General features: G+C 38.0%; 1 protein-coding gene across 4 annotated transcripts in view; it reads left to right on the top strand.

Moving 5' to 3' along the window:
- Positions 1 to 22,590, top strand: part of SEMA3D (semaphorin 3D) — a 139,181-nt gene that overhangs the window by 102,240 nt on the left and 14,351 nt on the right. For all 4 annotated transcript variants that reach the window (XM_021300628.2, XM_005512063.3, XM_021300627.2 and 1 more), the window contains exons 9-15: positions 457 to 571; positions 996 to 1,065; positions 2,457 to 2,601; positions 14,468 to 14,690; positions 17,799 to 17,887; positions 19,700 to 19,741; positions 20,989 to 21,146. In XM_021300628.2, coding sequence (XP_021156303.1) covers positions 457 to 571; positions 996 to 1,065; positions 2,457 to 2,601; positions 14,468 to 14,690; positions 17,799 to 17,887; positions 19,700 to 19,741; positions 20,989 to 21,146 — 842 coding nt within the window. The remainder of the gene's footprint in view (positions 1 to 456; positions 572 to 995; positions 1,066 to 2,456; positions 2,602 to 14,467; positions 14,691 to 17,798; positions 17,888 to 19,699; positions 19,742 to 20,988; positions 21,147 to 22,590) is intronic.

Below are 22,590 nucleotides of genomic sequence, written 5' to 3'. Positions count from 1 at the left end.
TTCTTCTTTTTTTTTTTTTTTTCCCTAAGAGATCTATCCAACATATTCTGTATTCTCATCAGGTTTTTAAATAAATCTTGAAAAACAGCTGATTGCAAAAAATAGCACCAAAGGGAACAAGAAATCATGTGATATAGACTTATGTTCTCATAGCATCCCAGCTGTAGAACTGGTGGGAGAACTTTGCAAACAGATTTGAGTGTAAGTAAGAAAACTGGATTGCCCATTGTCTGAACTTAGAAGTGACTACTGGAACTACCTATAAAAAGGACGTCTTTTTGGAAAAGAAAAAAAAAAAAAAAAAAGAAAAAAAGAAAAAAAGGGTTTTTAGTTGTTATACTAAGATCAAACTGTGGAATCAGCCTGAAGAAGCACAGTCAATATTCTGTTACTATCAAATATCATATGATAAAGATCTTCTTTTTTAAAGTCCTTTAATTTTTTTGTTTTTATTAGAATGATATGGGAGGTCAAAGGAGCCTAATAAACAAGTGGACTACGTTTCTGAAAGCCAGGCTAGTATGTTCAATACCTGGTCCTGAAGGAGCAGACACACATTTTGATGAGCTACGTAAGTTGATTTATCTTTAATGTTCTATTTTAACATCAGTTTTGCTTGGACCTTTTTTTGTTTTTTGTAGAAGCACTGTGTCTTTCTCTGATTTTACTTCTCAAACAGTCCTGGTAATACCTCTGACTTTTGTCAGAAGTCCCTGATTATAACTGGAATTAGTCTGATCAGAAATACGGGTTTTTTTCCCCTCTCACTCCAAAAGCTGGAAAGTGAAATTCCAATCCTTTATAAAAAACAAACTATCTGCAAATGGACAAACTTCAGAATATTAGCACAAATTCACATGACATAAATTAGAATTCAGACAAAAATAAAGCTTTAATATATATTTATGAATGTTCAAATTATAAATTGTAAATGCAGAAGTATTCAGTGATGTTTAATTAAAAATAAAAAACCAAAAACATTTTTCCCATTGCAGAAGATATATTCTTACTTTCTACAAGAGATGAGAGAAACCCACTGGTATATGGAGTCTTCACTACAACAAGGTATGTGTTAGAATCACATTTGCCTCTGGAAGAAAATTCTGAAGCTGTTACTAAGACCTTTTATTAAACCCTTCTATTACAAGATCCTGATTCACAAGAACAGTGAGAAACTGCTTGTAATATTGGAGTCTTGTAATACTGGAGCTGTAGACACTAAGGGCAATATTTTCAAAAGTGGAAATATGAATTGTGTTTCTAAACTTTGTGTGCCTGACTTTTGAGAATGATTATACAAAATAATGAAATTTTAACCATCGAAAAGCATGCTGGTTTATGTTATCCTCATTGAGTTGAATTTAAAAATTTCAATGATATTTGTTCAAGCAAGCAATATTTCTTATTTAAGGCAAATCATTGTTGTGAAGCATTATTCCTGTAGGTGATAGTATCACATCAGCTATTTCTTAGGATCAAAACCCACTATGCTCTAAAGAAATGTTTTGGTGTTTACATAGACAGCAGTTGATGGAAGAATAACACATCTTTATCTAGAGGCAATAGATAGATTAATTAATGAACCCCTCAGCTGCAATAGTGATGTGGTCTATATAGAACTGTCAGCAAGGAAATAAATAATTATTTGTTTTGTCTCCAGAACCTTTGAATAAACAATGTGTAAATAAATATGTGTAAACAATATGGACTAGCCAAATGCTGAACAGTATGAGTACAATGAAGAACTGCCAAGGCACTCCTTAACTCAGAAGCAGCCACCACAGTGGCTCCATAGAATAAATAACCACTTTAAATATATAAAATCGAATGAAATGTTACACAATGAATCTAACGGCATATGAAATAACTAAAGTACATACCACTCAACAACCTGGAATGTTGTTCTCTGGGAAACTGAATTCTTTGGGTTTTATTTTAGAAAAATATGTTTAAACAACAACAACAACAACAACAACAACAACAACAACAACAAGTAGAAAAATGAATGTTTATTTCTACCTTTTTCATTGTCTGTCTAATGCAACCTGTAATTCTCAAGAGCATCACCTGTAATAGCACTAACGTACGGACTTCCAGATATGAATACAATGTAAAGGAATGTCCTTCATTTCCATAAAATTCTAATCAAAATAGCTAACAAATGATATCTGGAAACTGTCAGCCATTAGAAAAAAAAATGACAGTCTATCAAGTGGTCCCAAAGGCTAGTTCCAGGTTTTAAAAAAGCAAAGGTTTAAACTCTCATGGCAGTAACATTAAATATCTGTAGTTATCAGACTTGTGCACATTGTCTGTTATTTAGCACCACTTATATCAGCTCTCATTTGTAGGGTTGATCCAAACCCTGTTATACTCTGTGAAATTAGTTGATTTGCTGGACAGCATGCACTTAAGAGGTGTTTACAATATCCATATTAATCCATCTTCTTTTTCAGCTCTGTCTTCAAGGGCTCTGCAGTTTGTGTGTACAGCATGGCAGATATCAGGGCTGTTTTCAATGGTCCTTATGCTCACAAAGAGAGTGTGGACCATCGGTGGGTACAATATGAAGGTCGCATCCCGTATCCCAGACCTGGTACAGTAAGTGTCTCCTTAATTATACACTTCTATTTTTACACAAAAGCAATCATACTTCACACCCCTCCCCAGATCAGTAATTTATATTTTCCACTCAGGATGTTTCAAATTATCCTCTCAACCCTTTGCCTTCTGTTGACAGCTCAGACTTCTACCTACCCTATAGGTATATAAATATACATTTTTCCATGTCTCTGAGATAACATTGTGTCCAGACTGTGTATTTCCTGATTGTCTCTCGTATTGTGGTCTCCTACTGTACAGCTGCATTTCTGTCTGTTGAGATCACCTCTGAGGCATCAACACTTCATAAAAAGCCAAAGGCATTTCTTTATGAAGCATTAAGTTATGATGTTGTATTTATTTGAAGTTTTGTATTTCTGTTATCTTTGTGTCTGTTAAAAACCTGTTCCTTGAGATACGGTCATTGATTCTATTATGATGTGTGTTTGTGGATGTGTTGTGTTTTCAAGAAAAATAAGGAGTTGCTGGAAATTTCATGAGATGAAAGATAAGTGCTAGGAAGAAAAGAGAAATTTAATATCTGGAAACACTTCTAAATCCCAGTCTCTTAGACTTCAGAATCAAGAATCAGGACAAAACAAAGAAGAAAGTTTTGAAAGAGTTATTAAAAAATTCTTCCTCCACTTCTTTCTTGGTATTAAAAAGAAGAAGAAAAAAAAAGCATGGACCTACATTACAGCTGAGGAAGAAAACGGTATTAAAAAAAAAAAAAATCTACTTCAAAAAAGTCAGCAATCCTTCATATATAGAGTACAAAAGAACAATGAAGTAAGGCAGATATTATCAAGGACAGCTTTATACTATCTTGGTCAGGTATTCAGTGAACTAGTAACAGGCAGCTGCATAAATCCAGCCCAGGACTGACCCACTGAGCTGGACTGCTGTGGGTACCGTGGGTAGAAGTCATCTGAATGTTTCTGCACTATTTCTCTGATGTCAGCACTGGTGTGACCTTTGATGCAAGCCACATTATCTACCTTATTTAGCTTTTCTTTTCACCCATTTCCTTGTGTTTTCTTCATCATCCTTCCAATACACCCAGTTGCATGGCCTAGGCCAATGCTTTTTGCTGCACTCAGTGGTCCCAGGTTTCAGCAGGTCAGGCCATGAGCTCTGATTCACTCCTCTCAACTGCAGGCAAATCACAGTTCTCTATAAAGACTAAAGCAGCTCCAGAGATTTGGCCTTCCTAGGATCTGTGCTGCTGGAGCAAATGAGCTCCTAATTTAGACAATTTAGGCACTGTAGGCTTAGGCATCTATCTCTCACACAGAATACATAATGCCCCCAGAAAAGAAGATTATTTTTTTTTTTTGCAACTCCATTACGGGTTAAGAAGTGCAGATGAACTTATTTTTAAGTACAAAAATGGTGCCAGTGAGAACAATAGCTGGTCCCATGGCATCTAAAGAGATTAAAATAACTCCCTCAAAAAACTCTGAGTGCCCCATAAGGATGAACACTCTGCACAGATAGACGGGTCATAAGCTCATTGCATTTTTGAGTGTATTAGCCATCACATGGCTGAGTAGGGATTCGTAAGGAAGGAAATATGTCATGCTGAAGCATGTCAATGCTGATTTTTATCACTAATTTGAATATCCATGCTTGCAAGTATTTTAAAAGTTGAAAAGTTTAAAGATAAATGGATATTTTCCATAAGTCTCCCCTTAACTCTCCAACTGCTTCCTTTAAGCACCTGATAACAGCTGTGAGAAAATGGTCTTATAAAAATCCTTAGGACCTCCATACTCAGTGAATTTCTGTAGGAGTTTGTCTGACCAAGGACTGAGAACGGAAGTGGATTTTACCAAAGAAAGCTCTCAGAAGAAAGCTATCTGTAATATTTGCTATGTGGATAAGGTAAATGTATTGCCACACCTTTTGTCTTAGTAAGCTGGACTGCGACATATTTTGGGCTCAATAGTTTTATACAGGGTACCCAAATAAGTAGATTCATGGTCTCATAATGGGCTGTGCCTCTGGATATGAACAGATTTAGGCTGGGATCTGAAAAAGCAGCACAGTGCTCAAAGGCAAGAAAAAAAAACAGCATGCTACACCCCTGCAGAACACTATAATGTGAATGCTGAAATACACTTCCTTAAAGATTAATTTCATAATTTCTTGCCAGCTACAAGGTGGTTCAGGAATGCTCAGTACAAAGCCAAAGAGGGATAATCTATCCTTTTTTAAGTTACTTGAACATTTTTTAAGTTTAAGCTCTACCTAAGTGTTGCCTACAATTATCATAGCCAGCACTGCCTGATTTTATATTTCTCATATTTTAAGTTACTAGCAAAGTCTAAAAATGGCTATACTGGGAAATGCATTTCTTTTGATGTTTGACTTTGAGAGAAGCATTAACTTCCTTCCAGCATTTATACAGAAGCAGGAGACTGCTTACCCTAATTTAACTTTCTGCTCAGCTGCCTTTATCTCCTAAGTAAATAAAGCTGTTTCACCATAGAGGCTGTGAGTTCTTTGATATTGAAATTTTGACAAAATGCTTCCTGTGGCAATTTGTGTCGGAGATAAACTCCCGACATGACCATGATATCATGCATTCGCAATGCTGAGCAGTGTGCAGGCAGCAGGAGCCCTTGCCCAAGGTCCCAATGCTGCTGCAGGGTCCGCCTGCCCTCTGCTGTCGTGGGGAGACCGCTGAACAGGGGCACTGGGCATCATCAGCACGCTGCACACCATTGATGCTGCAAATCGTACAGCTCTACAGCTCTTTTATTCTAACTTCTCCCAGCGGTATTAAAGAGTAAGTGGAAATAATGGGAATTAAAGAGAGGCAAGGCTTCAAATCAATTTCAATATTGAAGCTGTTAAAAAAAAAAAAAAAAAAAAAAAAAAAGAAAAACCCTGCAGCTTTGAAAACTGACAGAGCTTCTGCTTTGTCTTCTTTAGCTCTTTAAAAATTGGACTTGCATATCTGCAGCTGTCCCCAAATAACAAATTCAGTTTTCTTCTAGTGTCTTAGGGTTTCACTGAGGAAATTATCCATTGATAAAAAATCATCAAGGGCTTTCTTTAAAGAGTGTTCTGTATTCTGAAACAGTGTTTTCATAATGCCCTCCCAGTAATCACAGAAGGAATTTGAACAAGATTTTCAGTGAATTAGGAGAAAAAAGAAAATCTAGCCTATTTATTTAGCTGTAACAATTGCAGTATCAGAGCAACTCACAGTGCCCATTTGGAAATTCTGACGGCTTACAAAGGAGTCATCCTCATTTCATTGATGATGAGTAAACATAACTGAGATCAGATTTTCAGAGAAATGTCAGTGTTTAAAGATGCAAACTAACAGGCTGATCTACTACACAACATAGGACAGTAACTGCTACCCAAGGTAACAGCAAATATTTTTTATATATCTGGATATTTTACTAACTGATCTGCCAAAGGTTCTGAACAAAGCTCTGCATCAGTAAAGTAAGATTCTTGCAGTTTAAGTCACTTTTTTGCTCCAAGAAGAAACAACTCAGCATATTACTTTTGTCCATTTGAAGAATGTCTCACCTCTTTTCAATTAAACCTGAATATGGCCCCAAGCTTCTGATTTTTTTTTTTCCTTTACAAGCCCTCAGATTCTACTGTGATGTTTTCCATCTTTTTCTCTATATATTGTTTTTTCTTCCTTTCTTCAATGAAACCTCTTCCTTTATTTCTTCCGCTCATCAAGTGCACAGGCTGCTCAAGATGTCATGTCCATCCCATTGGGACTTGGCTGAGCCACAGAGAAATAGTGTCTGCCAAAAAACCTCCCCCTGTACTCCTGTCTGGTTAGCTTTGCTGCTTTAATAAATGTGTTCATAAAACATTGAGGTTGCACAGGTTTCCCTTGTTAATTTCAAACTTATCTTCCTCTTCCACCTGATCTTTTATGGAACAGACTGCATTCTTTGCTTCTCCAATTCCTCTGTCCTTTGATCTCAACACTGTAAATGGGGCTGCTTAATTAAGTGAAATGTTTCACATTATGTGTTTATTTTCCTGAGAAAGCCTCCTCCACCTCCTCTTACTTACCAACCTGTTTTCCGCAACATGAATCACCCCTCAGTTCATAGCAGCCTTTTGAAACCCAGTCACCTTTCCTGCTGGCAGAGGTCATCAGGGAATTGCAAAGTGCCACCTGCAAAGTCAAGTTCACTCACCTAGCTGATCTCAGCCCAGTTAGTCTCAAATTAATGTTCTTTTGTCTCAGTCTTTTTTGTCAAAACCACAAGTGTTTAAAATGGAAAAATAATACAAAATAATTGCGACAAACACTGGAACAATGTCAAATGAATCTCGCATATCTAGTGGGATGCAAACCCTATCTTAAAAAATATAAAAATAGGGACTTCAATTTATTTGTAGGGACTTTGTTTTGTTTCTACTTTTTGTAGTGGGGACGGAGTGAGGTTGATTCCATTTGAAATTTGCACTGTTTGCCTCCTGCAGAACCTGACTCATTCCCCTCTCTGCTACCCTCTTCCAGGCTTGTTCTGAATAGCTCCAAGGTTAGCATGGAAGTCTTCCTTCTGAGTGTCCAGTCCTTCTGGCACAACCAATTCAGGCTGTAGAGAAACAATAAGGCTTTTTGCAGACATATCCGTATGCAAAATGCATTGTGCAGCTCTAAACAGACTCTTTAGGCCATTCAGGAACCCAGTTTTCGTCTTCAGAATAGTGCATGGTTGAATCTCCAATGACACATAAGTGCCTAAGCCCTTAGAGCCATCTCTTAGTTGTCATCTAATCCACAGAAGATTGTAAACCTATAGGTAGCCCATTTTCTAAAGTACTTCTGGGCATCCTGGAAGCTCATACCAGTCCTTGGTGTCACATTTTAACCCCTCAGGACTCAGACTTCGCATTTTTCTGTAAACTTATACAAATAAAGTTCAATTTGTTGGGAAGAGGGTCCTCATTTAACACAAGAGTGACTAATTGAAGTTAATTCTTCTGTTTCTCTGATTTTTCTTGAAAGATCAGTGATAAGGGAAGTTATTTAGAGCTTGGAATAATTTACATTACGTTGTAGGAGAATGCCATGTCTCCTTGCTAGTTAAATATTTGTTCACTGAGAGGTTCGGAGGAAAGGATCATGTGATTAATTTACTCCCTCTAAGGCCAGGTCTGGTGTTCCAGTACCTACAGCACTTAATATAGAGAGCTTTTAAGAGGAGATTTTCTTCCAGGTTAACATCTGAGCAACTTTCCTACTACTTTTGGCTAGGCTGAGAGGTAATTATCCCACAAAAAGTGAAACACCTTCAACAGGAAAGAGCTCCCAGGTGGCTCTGGTCCACATGCCTGGGACAGAGGGACCTGTTCCCCAGGAAGGAAGCCCAGACTAAGACAGCTGATTCCCCAATATGGGAGACATTTAAGAAATATTTCTTTCCTTTATGTTTCATGCTGTTTACTTCAGATCACAGAATCACAGTATGATTAGGGTTGGAAGGGACCTCTGGAGATCATCTAGTCCAACCCACCTGCTAAAGGACGTTCACCAGAGCAGATCACACAGGAACATGTCCAGGTGGGTTTTGAATATCTCCAGAGAAGATGACTCCACAACCTCCCTGGTCAGACTGTTCCAGGCCTCTGGCACTGCTCAGATGCTCCCAAGAGAGTGACTTGCTGGTGTGGTACTTAGTTCTCCTTGTGAAATACATAAAAATTCCAAGCCTGAATATTTCAAAATCCACCAAGAAGATGCCTACTGCACTCAATATTATCAAGTCCCTGTTGTAGCCTATGGGTGTTTGAATATAATTGTTAAATGGGTCTAAGGCTTAATGTGACAAGTTACTTTTAAACTGTGATTTTTAACACACTTGAAATAGAAACCCTTTTGAAGCTCACACAAAACAGCCTTCTGTTTCAAAATTATCAGTAGACAACAATGCTGCTGAACTAAAGATGCATTGTTAAATGAAAAGGGTATTTTTTTACATACCTTATAGGTAGGGTCCCAAATAATTGTCACAATTTTAATAGGTGTTAGATCCAACAGCTGTTACTGACTTAACTGAAAGGTGTGGGGCACTATATACATTTTGGCATATTGGAGGTTAATTTAGGAGCCTAATTCTGGTGCCAGCTTTTGAAAATCTTGGCCAGATTTCTCACATAATGTTAACACAGTCACACTGTATATCTTGTTATTGTGTGAGATCTACACATCCAGCACTCTGTTAAGCTGCAAATTTAATAAAACAAGTGAAAATATGAGAAAAGCTTACATGTGTGCAGTATTGCTAAGTTAGTGTGCATTCGCTTTTATTTGAGAAAGATTAGCCTTAATTTACCACCTCCTGGCTACATTTTGATACAAATACAAGGTGAGAGAATGAAAAGGCATCTTTGCAGATATTCTGGGATTAGGACTTAGGCCAGGGCGATTATTGTCAAATCCAGCTGACACAGAAGGCACTGGAAAAACTGTAACTATTGAAGTAATCCAAGCCACTTCTATGACATATGATATAAATGCAAATCTCTTATTGTCTCCTGTGTGAGATGTCACATATCTGAGACAGCATCTGGTGCTGATGATGTGAATAAATGTCCCTTGTGAACTGGGCAGAGAACACCGATATCATTGTCACGAGACATGGAACAGGATGTGAACTCACATTTTCAGAGGTGAAAGGCTGCTTCACTCACACACTTGGCCATGAAGCCTTTATCATCAGACATCCTATTGATTGCTATGAAAGGAAGCACAAGCCTACAGGAATTGTTCTGCAGCTATGGGTGGACTCAGCTTTAAACAGCTGCCTGAGGACTTTGCCAAAGGGTGGCCAAAATGAATTTTTCATTACCATGTTCCATCCATCATGCCACAGTGAGTGAAGCCTCTGAAAGTAGCTCCCTTGGCCAAGCATAACAGGGTCACACCTGCTCAGCTGTTCTTGGTGGTCATGCTGTCTTAGGATGGGATCCAAAGCCCACTGTTGACTCAAACAGATCTTTGGATCAGACCTTTAGTCCTTGTTTCTACTAAATTAGCTGCACAAGCTGGCAGAGATTTCCCTATATCATGCATGGTAAGGTTTGGGCCTTTTGGATTACTGTAACAACTTTGTAGTTTCATATCAGTAGATACTTTATCCTAGCAGTTTCCAGTAAGTGATGTCATGTCTCTCATCTTCCTCTGTTGATGCATTTTTGGCATACATCTAGGACATCTTTAAGATCTGTGGGGTTACTCCAATTTTTTACGTAGAAATGAACTTCTGGTATTGAGTAGTGAATAAGGGGAGTAATCATTGAATCATTGAATTTCCGGAAGATGTGGACTGTACTCAGAGTAGTGGGTGAGAACATGAACCACAGAAAATGCACATATATGGAAAAATCTACATCTAGTACTCTGTGAAGGGGGAAGAGAGTTATTGCATGGTTGGAGGAAGTGAAGAAATAAATTTATTTCTCATTATGTATAGAATAAATTGATGCAAAATCTTAATCGAAAGACAACTAAAGCACATGTGTTTCTATCTATCGATTCTAACAAACAGCCCCTGCAAAGACAAGCATGCTTTTGAAATCAGTAGAGTTTTTGAGGTCTGATTCTGGTATAAGTGACAAAGGCTCAGGCCTTGGTTATTCTAAAGGTAAGGAGAAACGATAATTCCTGAAGGACTGCTCATGTAGCAAGTGTGCATGTGATTCGGTTTCTGTGTATTTATTGTGCTGTATGAATAATTTCTCCTGTATTACGATTCATTTTATCTTTTGACCACAAAGTCTAAAATCTAAATTGTCTTATTTTTTTTCTTTTTTTTTTTATCACACTTTTCTGTAGTCTCTTTTTCTATATAATACAAAAGCATGTATTCCTTTGTGAAATTATTTAACTGATATTGTTCTCTTAAAAAAACAAGATGACTACAGCCCACTTCAATGCTGCAACCTTGTAAAGACTTCAGTTTTTGAAAACATATCAGAAAATAGAATGTCAAAGATCATACTCAGCAAGACAGAGGGTCAAGCTCTTACAGAAATGCTACCATAAACCCCCTAGGGATAACTCCCTGCAATACATCATGTTTCCTATTAAACATTTTTTAACTTTTTTTTTTTCTTTCAATAGGACTTTCATTTTTTATTCTTTTTTTTTTTTTTTTTATTAAACTGTATTTTCGAGGGATGTCCTTGAGCAGTTATCACAAGACAATAATACAAATCCACCTTAGCTTTCTTGTCAGTTCTTTCACAGCTGTACACTAAATTGTATATTGAAATAAAATGACTGAATATGCCCTGGAATATATCTCAGCTCAAACTGGCACGGGTTTACTGTCCATGGAGAAGTTTTCAAAATCTTTTAAGTGATTCAGAAGCCTAAGACTTATTTTCAGTAAACAATTCCAGTGTGTTTATGAAGATAAGGATGCACAGGCTTAACTCTTATGTATTGAAACTATGCTAAGCAAGTAGGCACTTACATAAAAATTGGTCGGTCCAAGCAAGGACTAGAAATAAGTTCGAGTCTCTTAAATCACTTAGGCTACATCTCTATTAAACAAAACCAGTGGTCAGATTCAAGTGCAGACCCACAGTCACTGTACTGTTTTATGCTAGTACAGGCTTTGCCATAGTTTATGCCTGCTTCATCTGGCACCCTCCCAGTCAGTGCTGTGACAGTGTTTGGGGTCTAAGGTAGACGAGGAACTGCCCCCAACAGGCATTTTCGATGTGGCCATAGGAGTGAATGTAGAATGTCAGCTGATTGGTGCTTCACTAACCTGTTCTATTTCCCAGCATACGGGTAGTCTCTGATACTTTGAGAATGTTATCCTCAGTCAGAATTTTTTTGCTTAACTAGTTGCTATTGTCTTTGCATTTAGGGTATTTATACAGGTGCATGTTCATATAGAACTGTATGTGATTAAAATTATACTGCATTGTATTAGATGTATTTACTGCATGAAGAATTCATCCTTAGGCATGGGTACATAATGCCTGTACCCACTGGGTGGAGGATACATCCCCTTTTTAGCTGTGTGCATCTCTCAGCCCAAGCAGAGAAAGGGCAGTGGAAATCCAAGGGAGAAAAGAGTTGAGGCTGGTCCTGACCTGTGGGAATGTGTTCACTGCTAGTGGATGGAGCTTTCAGCCATGAGAAGGGAGTTTAGGAGCAATGGAGGAGGGACATGCTCAGCCCTTGCGTGCTGTGTGTGTTCTTCCTAAGTCAAATGTTTTAAAAAACTTTACATAGTGAAGCAAATCCTAACCACAAGCCCTTAACTAGCACCATAGATTGAATATGTGTCAAAGCGGAGATTTGGGAACATGAACTAAAGTGTTCTCTATCTAAATTGGCCATGAAGGAGGATTGCAGAGCAACTTCACCACAAAACTTTCTCCTGGCAGACTACAAAGGCACTATTTATTCATATTTCTTTCTTCATAGACTGTGTTATGGCTCCACCTGTCAGGGAACACAGGGATTACTTGGATAAAAAGTTGAAGCAATTAACAGTTTATATGTAAAAGGATGTCACCTATTGGAATAGTGTTTCCAGTTAGTTGTCTTATTAGCCAGGATTTGTAGTGCACCCATAACACATCTAGATGCCTTCCCATTCAAAAGAAGCTTTCTCAGATGAAGATCAGATACTAAGCGTAAAGGGATGGAAGATACAAATAGCTAGGAAAAGGAAAACTGAGAAGGATGAGCGTGAGAGATGATGGGTCATCAACATGCCTGACCTTGCAGGTAGGTTTGTGGGTGGTCTTCAAGCAAGACATGTGAGAGACGGCTTATTTTGTGTAAACCAAAAAAACAGCTGAATTGATTAGTTTGTCAGTCTAACAGAGGTGGGAACCAACCCCAGCAGTAAATTACCAACACTGGAGAAGTGTCTGAGGGAGTGATCACTGTAGCAGAGCTCTGGACCAGAACAGGATGTGCTGTTCAAAGCCAGAGAAAAGGATGCTGCAGCAGCCGAACTGTGGGCCTGGACAGGAGTTTCAGTCACATGGATGAATAAGGAAAGTAACTTCTGAGAAATAATGAGCTGCAGGGGTCATCTGGCAGCTGGAGAATCTGCCTTTATTAGAAGAAAAATAAACGAGAGGTATAGGAGGTTCAGTTCACTGAAAAGTTATGGCATCTGATTACACAGACAAGAAAAAAGATAGATGTGGATGTTTCAGTCTGGAAAAATGAACGTAGTTAAAGCATTAACTAGGGGCCTTCTGCCACAATAACTCTGAGTGTATCTCCCTAGACTAATCAAGCCATTAGCCTAACATGGCAGCATTCTGGTGCTGCTCTTGCCCAGTTCTGGCTCTTTGCATCAACAGGGCAGAAATTGAGCTTCTATAAGAGGAGCGGAAATACAAAAAGCAGAAGAACTTTGACCTGTGAGTAGATCCTGCCCTTTAAATAGTTGCGATTCTGCACTGTTGGCCACCGGAGGGCACTCTAGACTTGCTGTTGAAAGTCATTATACTGATACCTGCGCTAGTTTGGTCAGCATGGGGCAAATGTAACTGTATGTTGGTACCTGTGCCCTGAAATGGAAGCTAGACAGCATGACGGGTCTCCTTCACTCCAAACTTGATTTCCTTGTCTTTGTAAAATATCCAGTGTGATAAAGCATTCATGATAGGGGCAGGGAATGAGGAGGTAAAATTTGTCACAGATGGACTGAGCCCATCATGAGAATTACTCTGATTTTAAAGCAGTGCTTTCAAAAAATAAAGTAATGATGACCAAGTGCTTCTTTGGGATGAGAAAAATCACTGAGCAACTCGATTTCTTACTAGCTTCACAAGTGTTCTCACAGAAAGCTTGATTTCTACTTGAATATGGATTTAATTTGTGACTTATTCACAAGACCAACTTTGCGAAGTGGCTTATACTTATGACATCTATTATAGCATTATATAAAAGTTTCTAAATATTTAAATAAAAATTCAGTGTTTTCCTACATTATTGGATTGTTTATGACCAAATTATGCTGGCTCAAAAATATGGTTAAAAATGTTCTAAGTGTATCACAGTAATGAATATACAGCATGAACGTCAATAATGTATTTTCATTATCATTGATAATGATGTGAATATTAAGACATGCCTTAATACTGATCTTAGAGATGATTTGGTGTTAAAACTAAAAAAAATAAATTGTGTAGCTTTCAGTAGTTTGTGTTTACAGATATGTTAGTGCAATAAATATTAATTAATTCAATGTTTATCCAGCTTTGAAGAGACAATTTCTCATTTCTAATGTTTCCTTCTTTTCCTGAGTATGTTAGAGAAGCTAAGGAAGCTCATCTCTCCTCTAAGTTTTAATTCAGGCTATCAAAATCTCTCGCTGAGAAAGAAGAAAAGCCTATACATTTTTTCTTTTTTTCAAAGCTTGTGTGAATCTATAGGTAGTTGCAGCTGTGGGCATATAACTAAAAGGAACAGAAGATTTGTATTTCTGAGTGGTAGTACAAATGAGTGAGCTGAAAAAAATTAGCAGTTTTTGGTGGTTTTAAAAGGTAAAGGAGAATAGGCAAGAGCAAAATAAAGGAAAAATGAAGATGTAGGGAAAGAGCTTTTGAAGAGAGGTAAAAATGAAAAGAGGAGAGAGTGGAAAAATGAGGGAGAAAACAAACATTTGAAGAACCAGAGAAGCACACACTGCCAGTGTTCTCCCATGCTTTCAAATCAACACTGAAATTTTTCAATTGAGAATCAAATTACCAGCCACTGAAAAATGTGCTTTACAAGCCAATACAGCTGATCTGGACCAGGCAGCTTTTCTACTACAGAAAGAAATGTGCAGATTACTTGTACTTCTTTCCTAATATTCTTATTTGTTCTCTCTCTTTCATTCAGTGTCCAAGCAAAACCTATGATCCTCTCATAAAGTCTACCAGAGACTTTCCCGACGAAGTCATTAGCTTCATTAAACGCCATCCACTGATGTACAAATCCGTTTATCCAGTGACGGGAGGACCAGTATTCACTCGAATCAATGTGGACTATCGTCTGACTCAGATTGTGGTGGACCACGTCATGGCAGAGGATGGGCAATATGATGTTATTTTCCTAGGAACAGGTATGAGAGAGGACTTGCACTATCATTCTGCAGAAACCATACCTTTTAAGAACACTTCTACTCCCGCAGGTCCTGAAGAAACTTGTTGATTAACAAACTTTTCCTATGCGTGCAGCTTCAGGAAGCATTTGAATGCTCCTGATTCTGTGCCAAATCTTCATGTAAATGCTAAGAATAAATTAATTTATCAGCTCAAGACATTGTTACTATTATGATTTTAATGCCTCCTGGTCCCGAGCTGATAAAGCATTTAAGAGTTAGAGTGCTTGGACTTGCCCTCTGAATACCATTCAGTACCTGGTTTTACATTATATGGCAGTCTGGCTACGATTGCCTCTGGCAGTACATCAATAGCAAATTAAAAGAAAACAAAACAAAACAAAATAAAACAAAAACAAAACCACAACACATTAATAACTTCAAGGAGTACTTCCTTTTATCAGTAATGACATAGTGCTTCAACATTAAATCTTATATGACATTAAACAGCTAAGAAAGAAAAATTGAACCTAAGGCAACAATTTCACTTAAACTCTTTTAAAGATGTAATTTAGCAACATGAATAGTTCCAAACAAGAAGATCAGGATTGAACAGAGAGAGGTTAAACTACTCTGTCAGGGAAGAAACCTACTTTGCAGATTTTTTGTGGATAATTACATATCTATTTACATTTTTATGATAGTTATATGCCTTAAGGACAATGCCTACTTTTACCATAGTGATTAAATTTAGAATCACCCAGCAGCACGGTACACGGAGAAACATTAATATATCTAATCATAACACTTTTGAAGTAACAATGTAAAGTCTTACTCCACTGGAATTTCTTGTTCTTAATCCACAGTTTGATGTTCTCTCACTAGTAATAGGTCTTATAAAGCACTTCTCATGGGTAGATCTGAATGCTTTAATAAGAAGGTCATTGCTGCTACTCCCATTTCAGAGCAGGTGAAACTAAGGGACATTGAGGTGATAAGGTTTGTCCAATGGCAGTGGATGACCTACTGCCACAAGCTGCAGAGAAATTAAGATTTCTATGTGAATTCTACCCCAGTGCTGTTGGATTACTCGGCATTTTATCTGACCTACAAGAAAATCTGGTGTCGTACAGTGTAGTTTGATAAGTATGGATATTCTGAAGTGAGCTGGGGAAGGAGTGGATTGTCATAGAGTATTGCCTCTTGTAAAGTGTGGGTTGTCTCAGCCTTCAAGAGCCTTCCAGCTGTGCTATCACACATGTGAGTCCAGAGATAGCCTCTCTCCTGCACCATTTATGTCTTTCAGTCCAATTCCCCTCACAACTCTTGTCTTCCAAAAAAAGATGGTATGAGACTCTCTCTGTGATCCCCACAAGTCAAGTACAGCAATTTCAAAGAGAATATCACACTGTCATAAAAAAGAATTTTAAAGTGCTGTTTGCTTCTGTGCTGCCTGAGAGGGCTGGGAATAATCTCTAGCTGTGATGACAGAAAATCTTTGTTGTTTTCTGAATGCAATCTTTAATATAGTCAACGGAGAAGGCAAAAGAACACACTCCCAAGCTGTGAGCTGGCTAGGATTTGGGAGTACTCACTAAAACTTAATTTTCTTCTGATAAGAGTGAGAAAAAGAAATTCAAAACTTAGCTGTCTGAAAAGACAAATTCACGAGTTATAATGTGCAAAATATTATTTTAATGGCTGCAGAGGTTGCTTTCAGATGTTTGCTATCCTTCACTGTAAAATTTGTCATATGAGTAAAATTATATTGAGACACCAGCAAGTCAAATACTCCCAGGTTAACTGTTACTACCCAGCACCAATGTTAATTCTTTAATAAATCAAGGCCAGCATGTTCCATGCAGTCACTAGGTGGCACTCCATAATATGCAGATATTTATTTATCTGCAGTACCGTCCCTAAGAGTGAGTTTTCTTCTCCCAAAACACATTTTTCTTCTATTTTATCTTCTTTAGAGAGACTGAACACAGATACATCAAATAACCCAGGAGACTTTGAGCAGCAACAGATCAGAAGCTTATTGATGCAACCAAATTGTGCATATGCAAGCTTTGGCAATTACGTCAAACAAACAAACCAAAGCTCTGATGCATAAGGCAAACTGAAATACTTCTGGCTTTGATTGGTAATAAGTTCTTCAGTAGTCTGGGAAAACAAGAATGCAAATCTCATTCTTTCCATTATAATGCATTATTTTTCATCATTTCAATGTTATTCAGAGTGCTTAGGAGTAAGCTGTGCTGTGTCATTTCCATGTTGCACATCTCAACATCCAGTCCACTTCACCTGAGAAGTTTTAAGGATTCTTTTTAAAGTCGTTCAAGATTCATGGATGTGTACTGGTCTGAGATGAAATGAGCAGCTATTTTTTTCACCAAGCAGGAATTCACATTAAAATAAATAAATAGATTTATCTTTTATAAGTTCTCTAGGTTACTCTAAAGAAGCAATTTCTGTAATGATTAAGTGGAGATCTTGATGTAGACTGGAGATTTTGTTCAAAAATTTCCCTAAAATGAAAAAAAAAAAAAAAAAAAGAGAAGGAAGAGCTCATTGCTTAACACCCTACATTAAAATGAAACCTCTTTCAGGTGCTATATGGGATGAAAACTAATTCTATAAAAAATAGAAAAAAAAAATCTGTCAATGTAGCCCCGTAAGCTGGGTCTCTTGGGGGTCAGATGGGCCTCAATTCTGGCTCAAGGAAATGTGCATAAACTTCTAGCTGGCAGCATGGATGTGCTCTCATGTATATGTGTTTGCCTGTGAAGTAGCAGAAGGATTAGACCATCCCTGACAGGCGCAGACTACAATTGTGTTGACTCAACCATACAGTAAAACCATAAATATATTGTATAGTGCTATGTAGAAAGAAATAGATGAAGATAGGGATAGATGTTCTTTGAAGGCTTCATCGTTGATGCATCAGTTTTATCTTTAGGACCAAAAAGATTTTGAGTTTTTCGTTGCCACATAAGTTTACAGCAAGAATTCTTAACAAAAAAAAAAAAAAAAAGTAAAAAAATCTAAGATCAAGTTGGTATGAAGAATGAAGTGACAAATAAGTACTGAAAAATAACTGTTTTTCATCATTAACATTTTTTTCAGACATAGGCACAGTCCTGAAAGTTGTGAGTATCACAAAGGAGAAGTGGACTAAGGAGGAGGTGGTCCTGGAAGAACTGCAGATATTCAAGGTAAAGCGTTAACAGCCACAATATCAATTAAATATTATTCAGGGGACTTCGAGGTCCAAATTGGCTTCATCTGTCCTGTTGGTTGTTTACTGGAACTAGTTCAAGTTTCCAGAGGGACACCATAAATTTTTAAATGCCTTGGTAGTCTTTGGGTAAGTCAATTGAAAAAAGTCCAAAACCAAACAGACCATGATTTTTCAAACTCATAGAAAGTCTCACCCTGCTTTGTTTTAGTTTGCAAGCTTACTATAAGCCTATATTTTTAATGTTTATTATTTTCTTTTTAATGCACATTTTTCTATTGTCTCAGTGTTGGGACTATTTTAGTACAATTATTTGTATTTTTAAAACAAGCAAACAAACAATGTTGAACAGATGTAGATAATTTTTTTAAAAATAATAACTTTGGGAGCTGAAAAAATATAGAAAGTAAAACAAAGTCAGTTTTGATTATCAGTGCTGACTCAATGTTTTTGAGCATTTTGATTTTGTTATTCTTATTTTGTGATAAAGAAGAAAAGTAACTATAACACTACTAACACCAATGACTTCTTCATAAACACAGCTTGTAAAAAGGCCAAAACTCCTTTCTGTTGCATGGGCACAATTTTTGATTAACCTCATTGCTGGTGAGGGAGCTGACATTAACATACTGTTGCAGTAGGAAAATGAAGTCCTGTGTCTTCCCTACTGATTTTCTTTTCCATTTAGTAGCTGCTTTTTCATTTTTCGCATTCTTGTTTTGCTTGCTTCCCACTCTATATGGGTCTTCAGTTTTCACCTTGCTTTTTCATCAAGTTTTATCCGCATCCTTGGTATTTTGATTACTTTCTCACACATCCTCTCTCCCATGCACTGTATGAGGTCTTAGCCAGAACTTCTGCCCATATTAAATATATGAATCTGGCACCTAGAAACAGAGTTTTCCAAGCCTAAGAACAGGAACTTTAATAATTATTTCGAAGAGTGTATTTCTTCACATGCCTTTTGATATGTCATGTGTGTAATGAAACTTTGACTTAAAGGGTCTCTATGTCTTCTTCCTACTGTCTTGGACACCAACTATAAATATCACTCTGAAAATACCAGGATTTCTTAGTGGCCTGCCAAGTAATCAGCAGTTTCAGCATGTGCACTGATTTGCTGCATTCTTAAAACTGAACGTCAAGGACAAATGTACCATATCATATTTAAAACAAAAAAGTTATTTTTTTTCTTCCTCAGCAGACATTCCTTCACTTTTTTATTGTTAACATTTATAGCTGTTACCCCTATGTTTTTGAATCCAGAAAATTGAAGGGGGTGAAAGGCTGAAAAAACATCCCTTATTTCCTCTGACTGCATTAACAATAGGCTTAAATTAATCATCTTCTATTAGGCAATTGATAATACTTCAATCTTTATCCTCTTCTTACAACAGTCACCGGCAAAAATTTTGCTGTATCTCATAACAGTGAAATGCATCCTGTTGCAGAGGATCTGCCTATGTATCCCTTAAATGCCATTAAGCCTTTCAAATAGTGTTTAATAAGAACATAAGTTGATGTGAAGGCTCAGTGCCAGTCTCTAGGATGGGGTGGATTGCCAAACTCTAAGAATTAAAGTCTGTTTCTTCATAAGCAGCAGGGACAATTTATGAGAGGTGGTTTTGGATGCAGGAAGTTAATGATTTCTGGGGTTTTGCTTTAAATATTTGTTTAAATCAAGCAAATTGATCTGTAATTTTATTTACTTTTTTATGATAAGTTATGTACTCTTTAATTAAGACCAGGAAATATGTAAACTAACACACCTTACTAATTCATTTTTCAGCACCCTTCATTTATCTCGACCATGGAGATTTCTCAGAAGCAGGTAATCACAAATTCATTTAATTCCTGCAGGATATATGCTACACTGAACATCTAGCTTGTTGTTTTCAGTTGATGCCTGTTATTTACTGGCCAGGCTTTCCATGGGTGACTCTTAAAATGTATCTGAAAAGAAGGAGATATGTTTGAACTTGTTTGCTTGCCTAATTCACATTTGCTTACAAACAGGAATTTGTATACCTAAGCTAGCAATGGAAACAAATCTTTAGTCATATGGTAGTGGGTTTTGTGAATGAAGCAAATGCACGTTCATTTTCCGGACACTAGAAATACTTTTCCCTTTACAACCTAATAATAAATTATTATTACTATTATTGTTGTTATTTTTATTAGTAGTCAAGAGAGATCAGGGACTCATTCTACTAAAATTTGTGTGCACACAGACTGAAAAACAGTCCCCCTCATCTAAAATTGCACTCAAAATCTGGGTGGTCCAATCCTTGCAGTCACAGGGGCCCATCCCAACTGGGAATCTCCTGATGGGAAGTGGCTTTATAGCAGCTCTGAGCTTTATGATGGATACATACACATTCGGGAGGCAGTGTGACACCAGGGCCATCCTTCCCTGTCCCACAGAGGTGACCAGAGCAGCTCTGGCACAATGTGCCTCCTTCACACGGCAGGAGGTATTTTGCCGTTCAGGCACGAACAGCACAGCTGGGTTCCATCTCCCCTGGAAAAAGGTGGCAAGCCAGCTGGAAGTACTGCATGAGCCAGCTCTGGCTCAACAGCAAGCACTTGGACCACCCTTGTCTCAACAGGCAATCTACTCACATGTTGAGAGAGGGAAATAATATTATCCCCATACTACCTAAGGATCAGAAGCAGAAGATGAAGTTTTATTCATGCAAGGTCATCCCTAGTTCCCAGATTCTTAACGTCATGACTATCCAGCCACTCTTTTTTAAACTTGTATTAAACCATTCTTTTCATTGCTTGCTTCTGATTTTTTATTACAGCAGAAATCTGGAGGTGTAAGGGTGTTGAGTGCTGGTGTCTGTCCAGGACTGTAGTCCCCTTTCCTCCGTGCCGTGTTGTCAGGGATGGATGGGGACTGGCCAGTTCACACAGAGCCCTGAGAAATATTTAATGGCAAAGGAGGAATTCTATCTTGTTTTGTAAAATCTGGGGCAAGGTTGAAAGTCTGCAAGTGTGGCATTGAAGCAGGGAACTTTTTAAATGGGCTACTTGAACAACACTCCTAATTCATTCGTTTTGCCTGATTTGCAGCAACAATTGTACATTGGTTCCAGGGATGGATTGGTTCAGCTCTCTCTGCACAGATGTCACACGTATGGGAAGGCTTGTGCAGACTGCTGCCTTGCCAGAGACCCATACTGTGCCTGGGATGGAAACTCGTGTTCCAGATATGCTCCTACTTCTAAAAGGTAAGAAAAAGAAATATACAACATGCTGTAAAAGATCTTGCTGTTTGCAAGAATTTTAGAGGTTCCCAATCAGAACTTGTTGCCTTTTTACTTAGCATATCATTTGCCTTAAAATCTGATCATAGTCTGGCCATGTTTCACATTTCTGCTCAAAGAGCTGTGAAGACCACATAGCTTTGTTTAAATGTGTATGACAGTAACTCAGCTAGTGCAGCTAACATCATAAATCCATCACTTTCCTTTTTTATGCTGAATGCTTTAAGGTGTGAAATACTCAAACGGAGTTTCAGGTTGTGGCTGACTCTGCCCAAGATGCAAGAACTTTCAAGCTTTGGCTTTTTGCATAGGACATCATCATAGTTATAAAGTGGTATTTAACCTAGAATCCCAGAGTGGTCAATAATAAAATACTCTTAATTCCCTGATCTAAATGAAGAAGCTGCTTCTGTCTGATTTAACTAACCCACACAACTTGAGTCAGTGTCACTCTCATCAATTGTATTTGAGGTCTAGCCATGAGAGGGAGACAGAGATTCAAGTATCGTGATTTTACCACATCCAGAGCAGGTTTTTCACAGTGAAAGAAGCTTCATCTGAACTTTCTGTACTCACCAGCTAGGACAGAGCACGCAGGCTCTAGCAGTGCAGTATATTAGTTGCTGGATCTGTTTCTTGGAGTTCTTGGCTGATTTAGCCAGAGGTCTGAGCTTGCTTGTTGAGACAGGGTCCTCCACAGCCTCTTCATTCCCCTTTGGATGAAGCCTTCCTGACAGTAATCACTGCAGTGAAGGTCAGGGGCTGTAATCTGAGTTCAGGCTCTGGAACAAGGCTTTCTACCTTAGAGGTTATAGGGCTAGAACCCAAGCAATCAGACAAACCATTGAAGTTGATGACTCATAGGTTATCGTGTCATGGTGTCAAGGAACTTTATGTGTTTTCCCCCAAAGCCAAAGCAAACTAAATTCAGAGAAGCGTAAATGAAAGGGGAAAAACAAATGTTCAGGCTCACTGAAAAGTTAGTGACACATGAGGCTTGCTGAAGCCTGAGGTGGTCTGGGACATGGAGATAGATGGTCCATTCTTTTTAACAGATGTGCAGTTTGGTGGGAAGGCAGAAGTCTGTTGCTCCAAAACAAAGGATGGGTGACTGGCCTTAGGAATCCTGCAGTAGATCAGTTACTTGAATATTTTTCTTCTGTGTAGCAGCCTGTGCTTCCAGCATGTCTACAGCTTTTACCACAGTGGACAGCTTGGCCTCAGGAACCCGTTCTCCTGCTGAGACATTGCTCTGCACATAGGAGGTCCCACTCCTGTTATCTCCACTGTGGCTTTGAGGGAGGAACCAGTTCCTGCATGGGTCTCCAATTCTTCTACTAAAACAAAAAATTACTTTTTTTTTTTTTTTTTTTTGTAGCTCTTGGGAGATAAATGCAATCATCCAGAG

Source organism: Columba livia, chromosome 1 (genome assembly GCF_036013475.1).
Source record: "Columba livia isolate bColLiv1 breed racing homer chromosome 1, bColLiv1.pat.W.v2, whole genome shotgun sequence".
Lineage (NCBI taxonomy): Eukaryota > Metazoa > Chordata > Aves > Columbiformes > Columbidae > Columba > Columba livia.
This window is presented reverse-complemented; position numbering and strand designations above follow the sequence as displayed.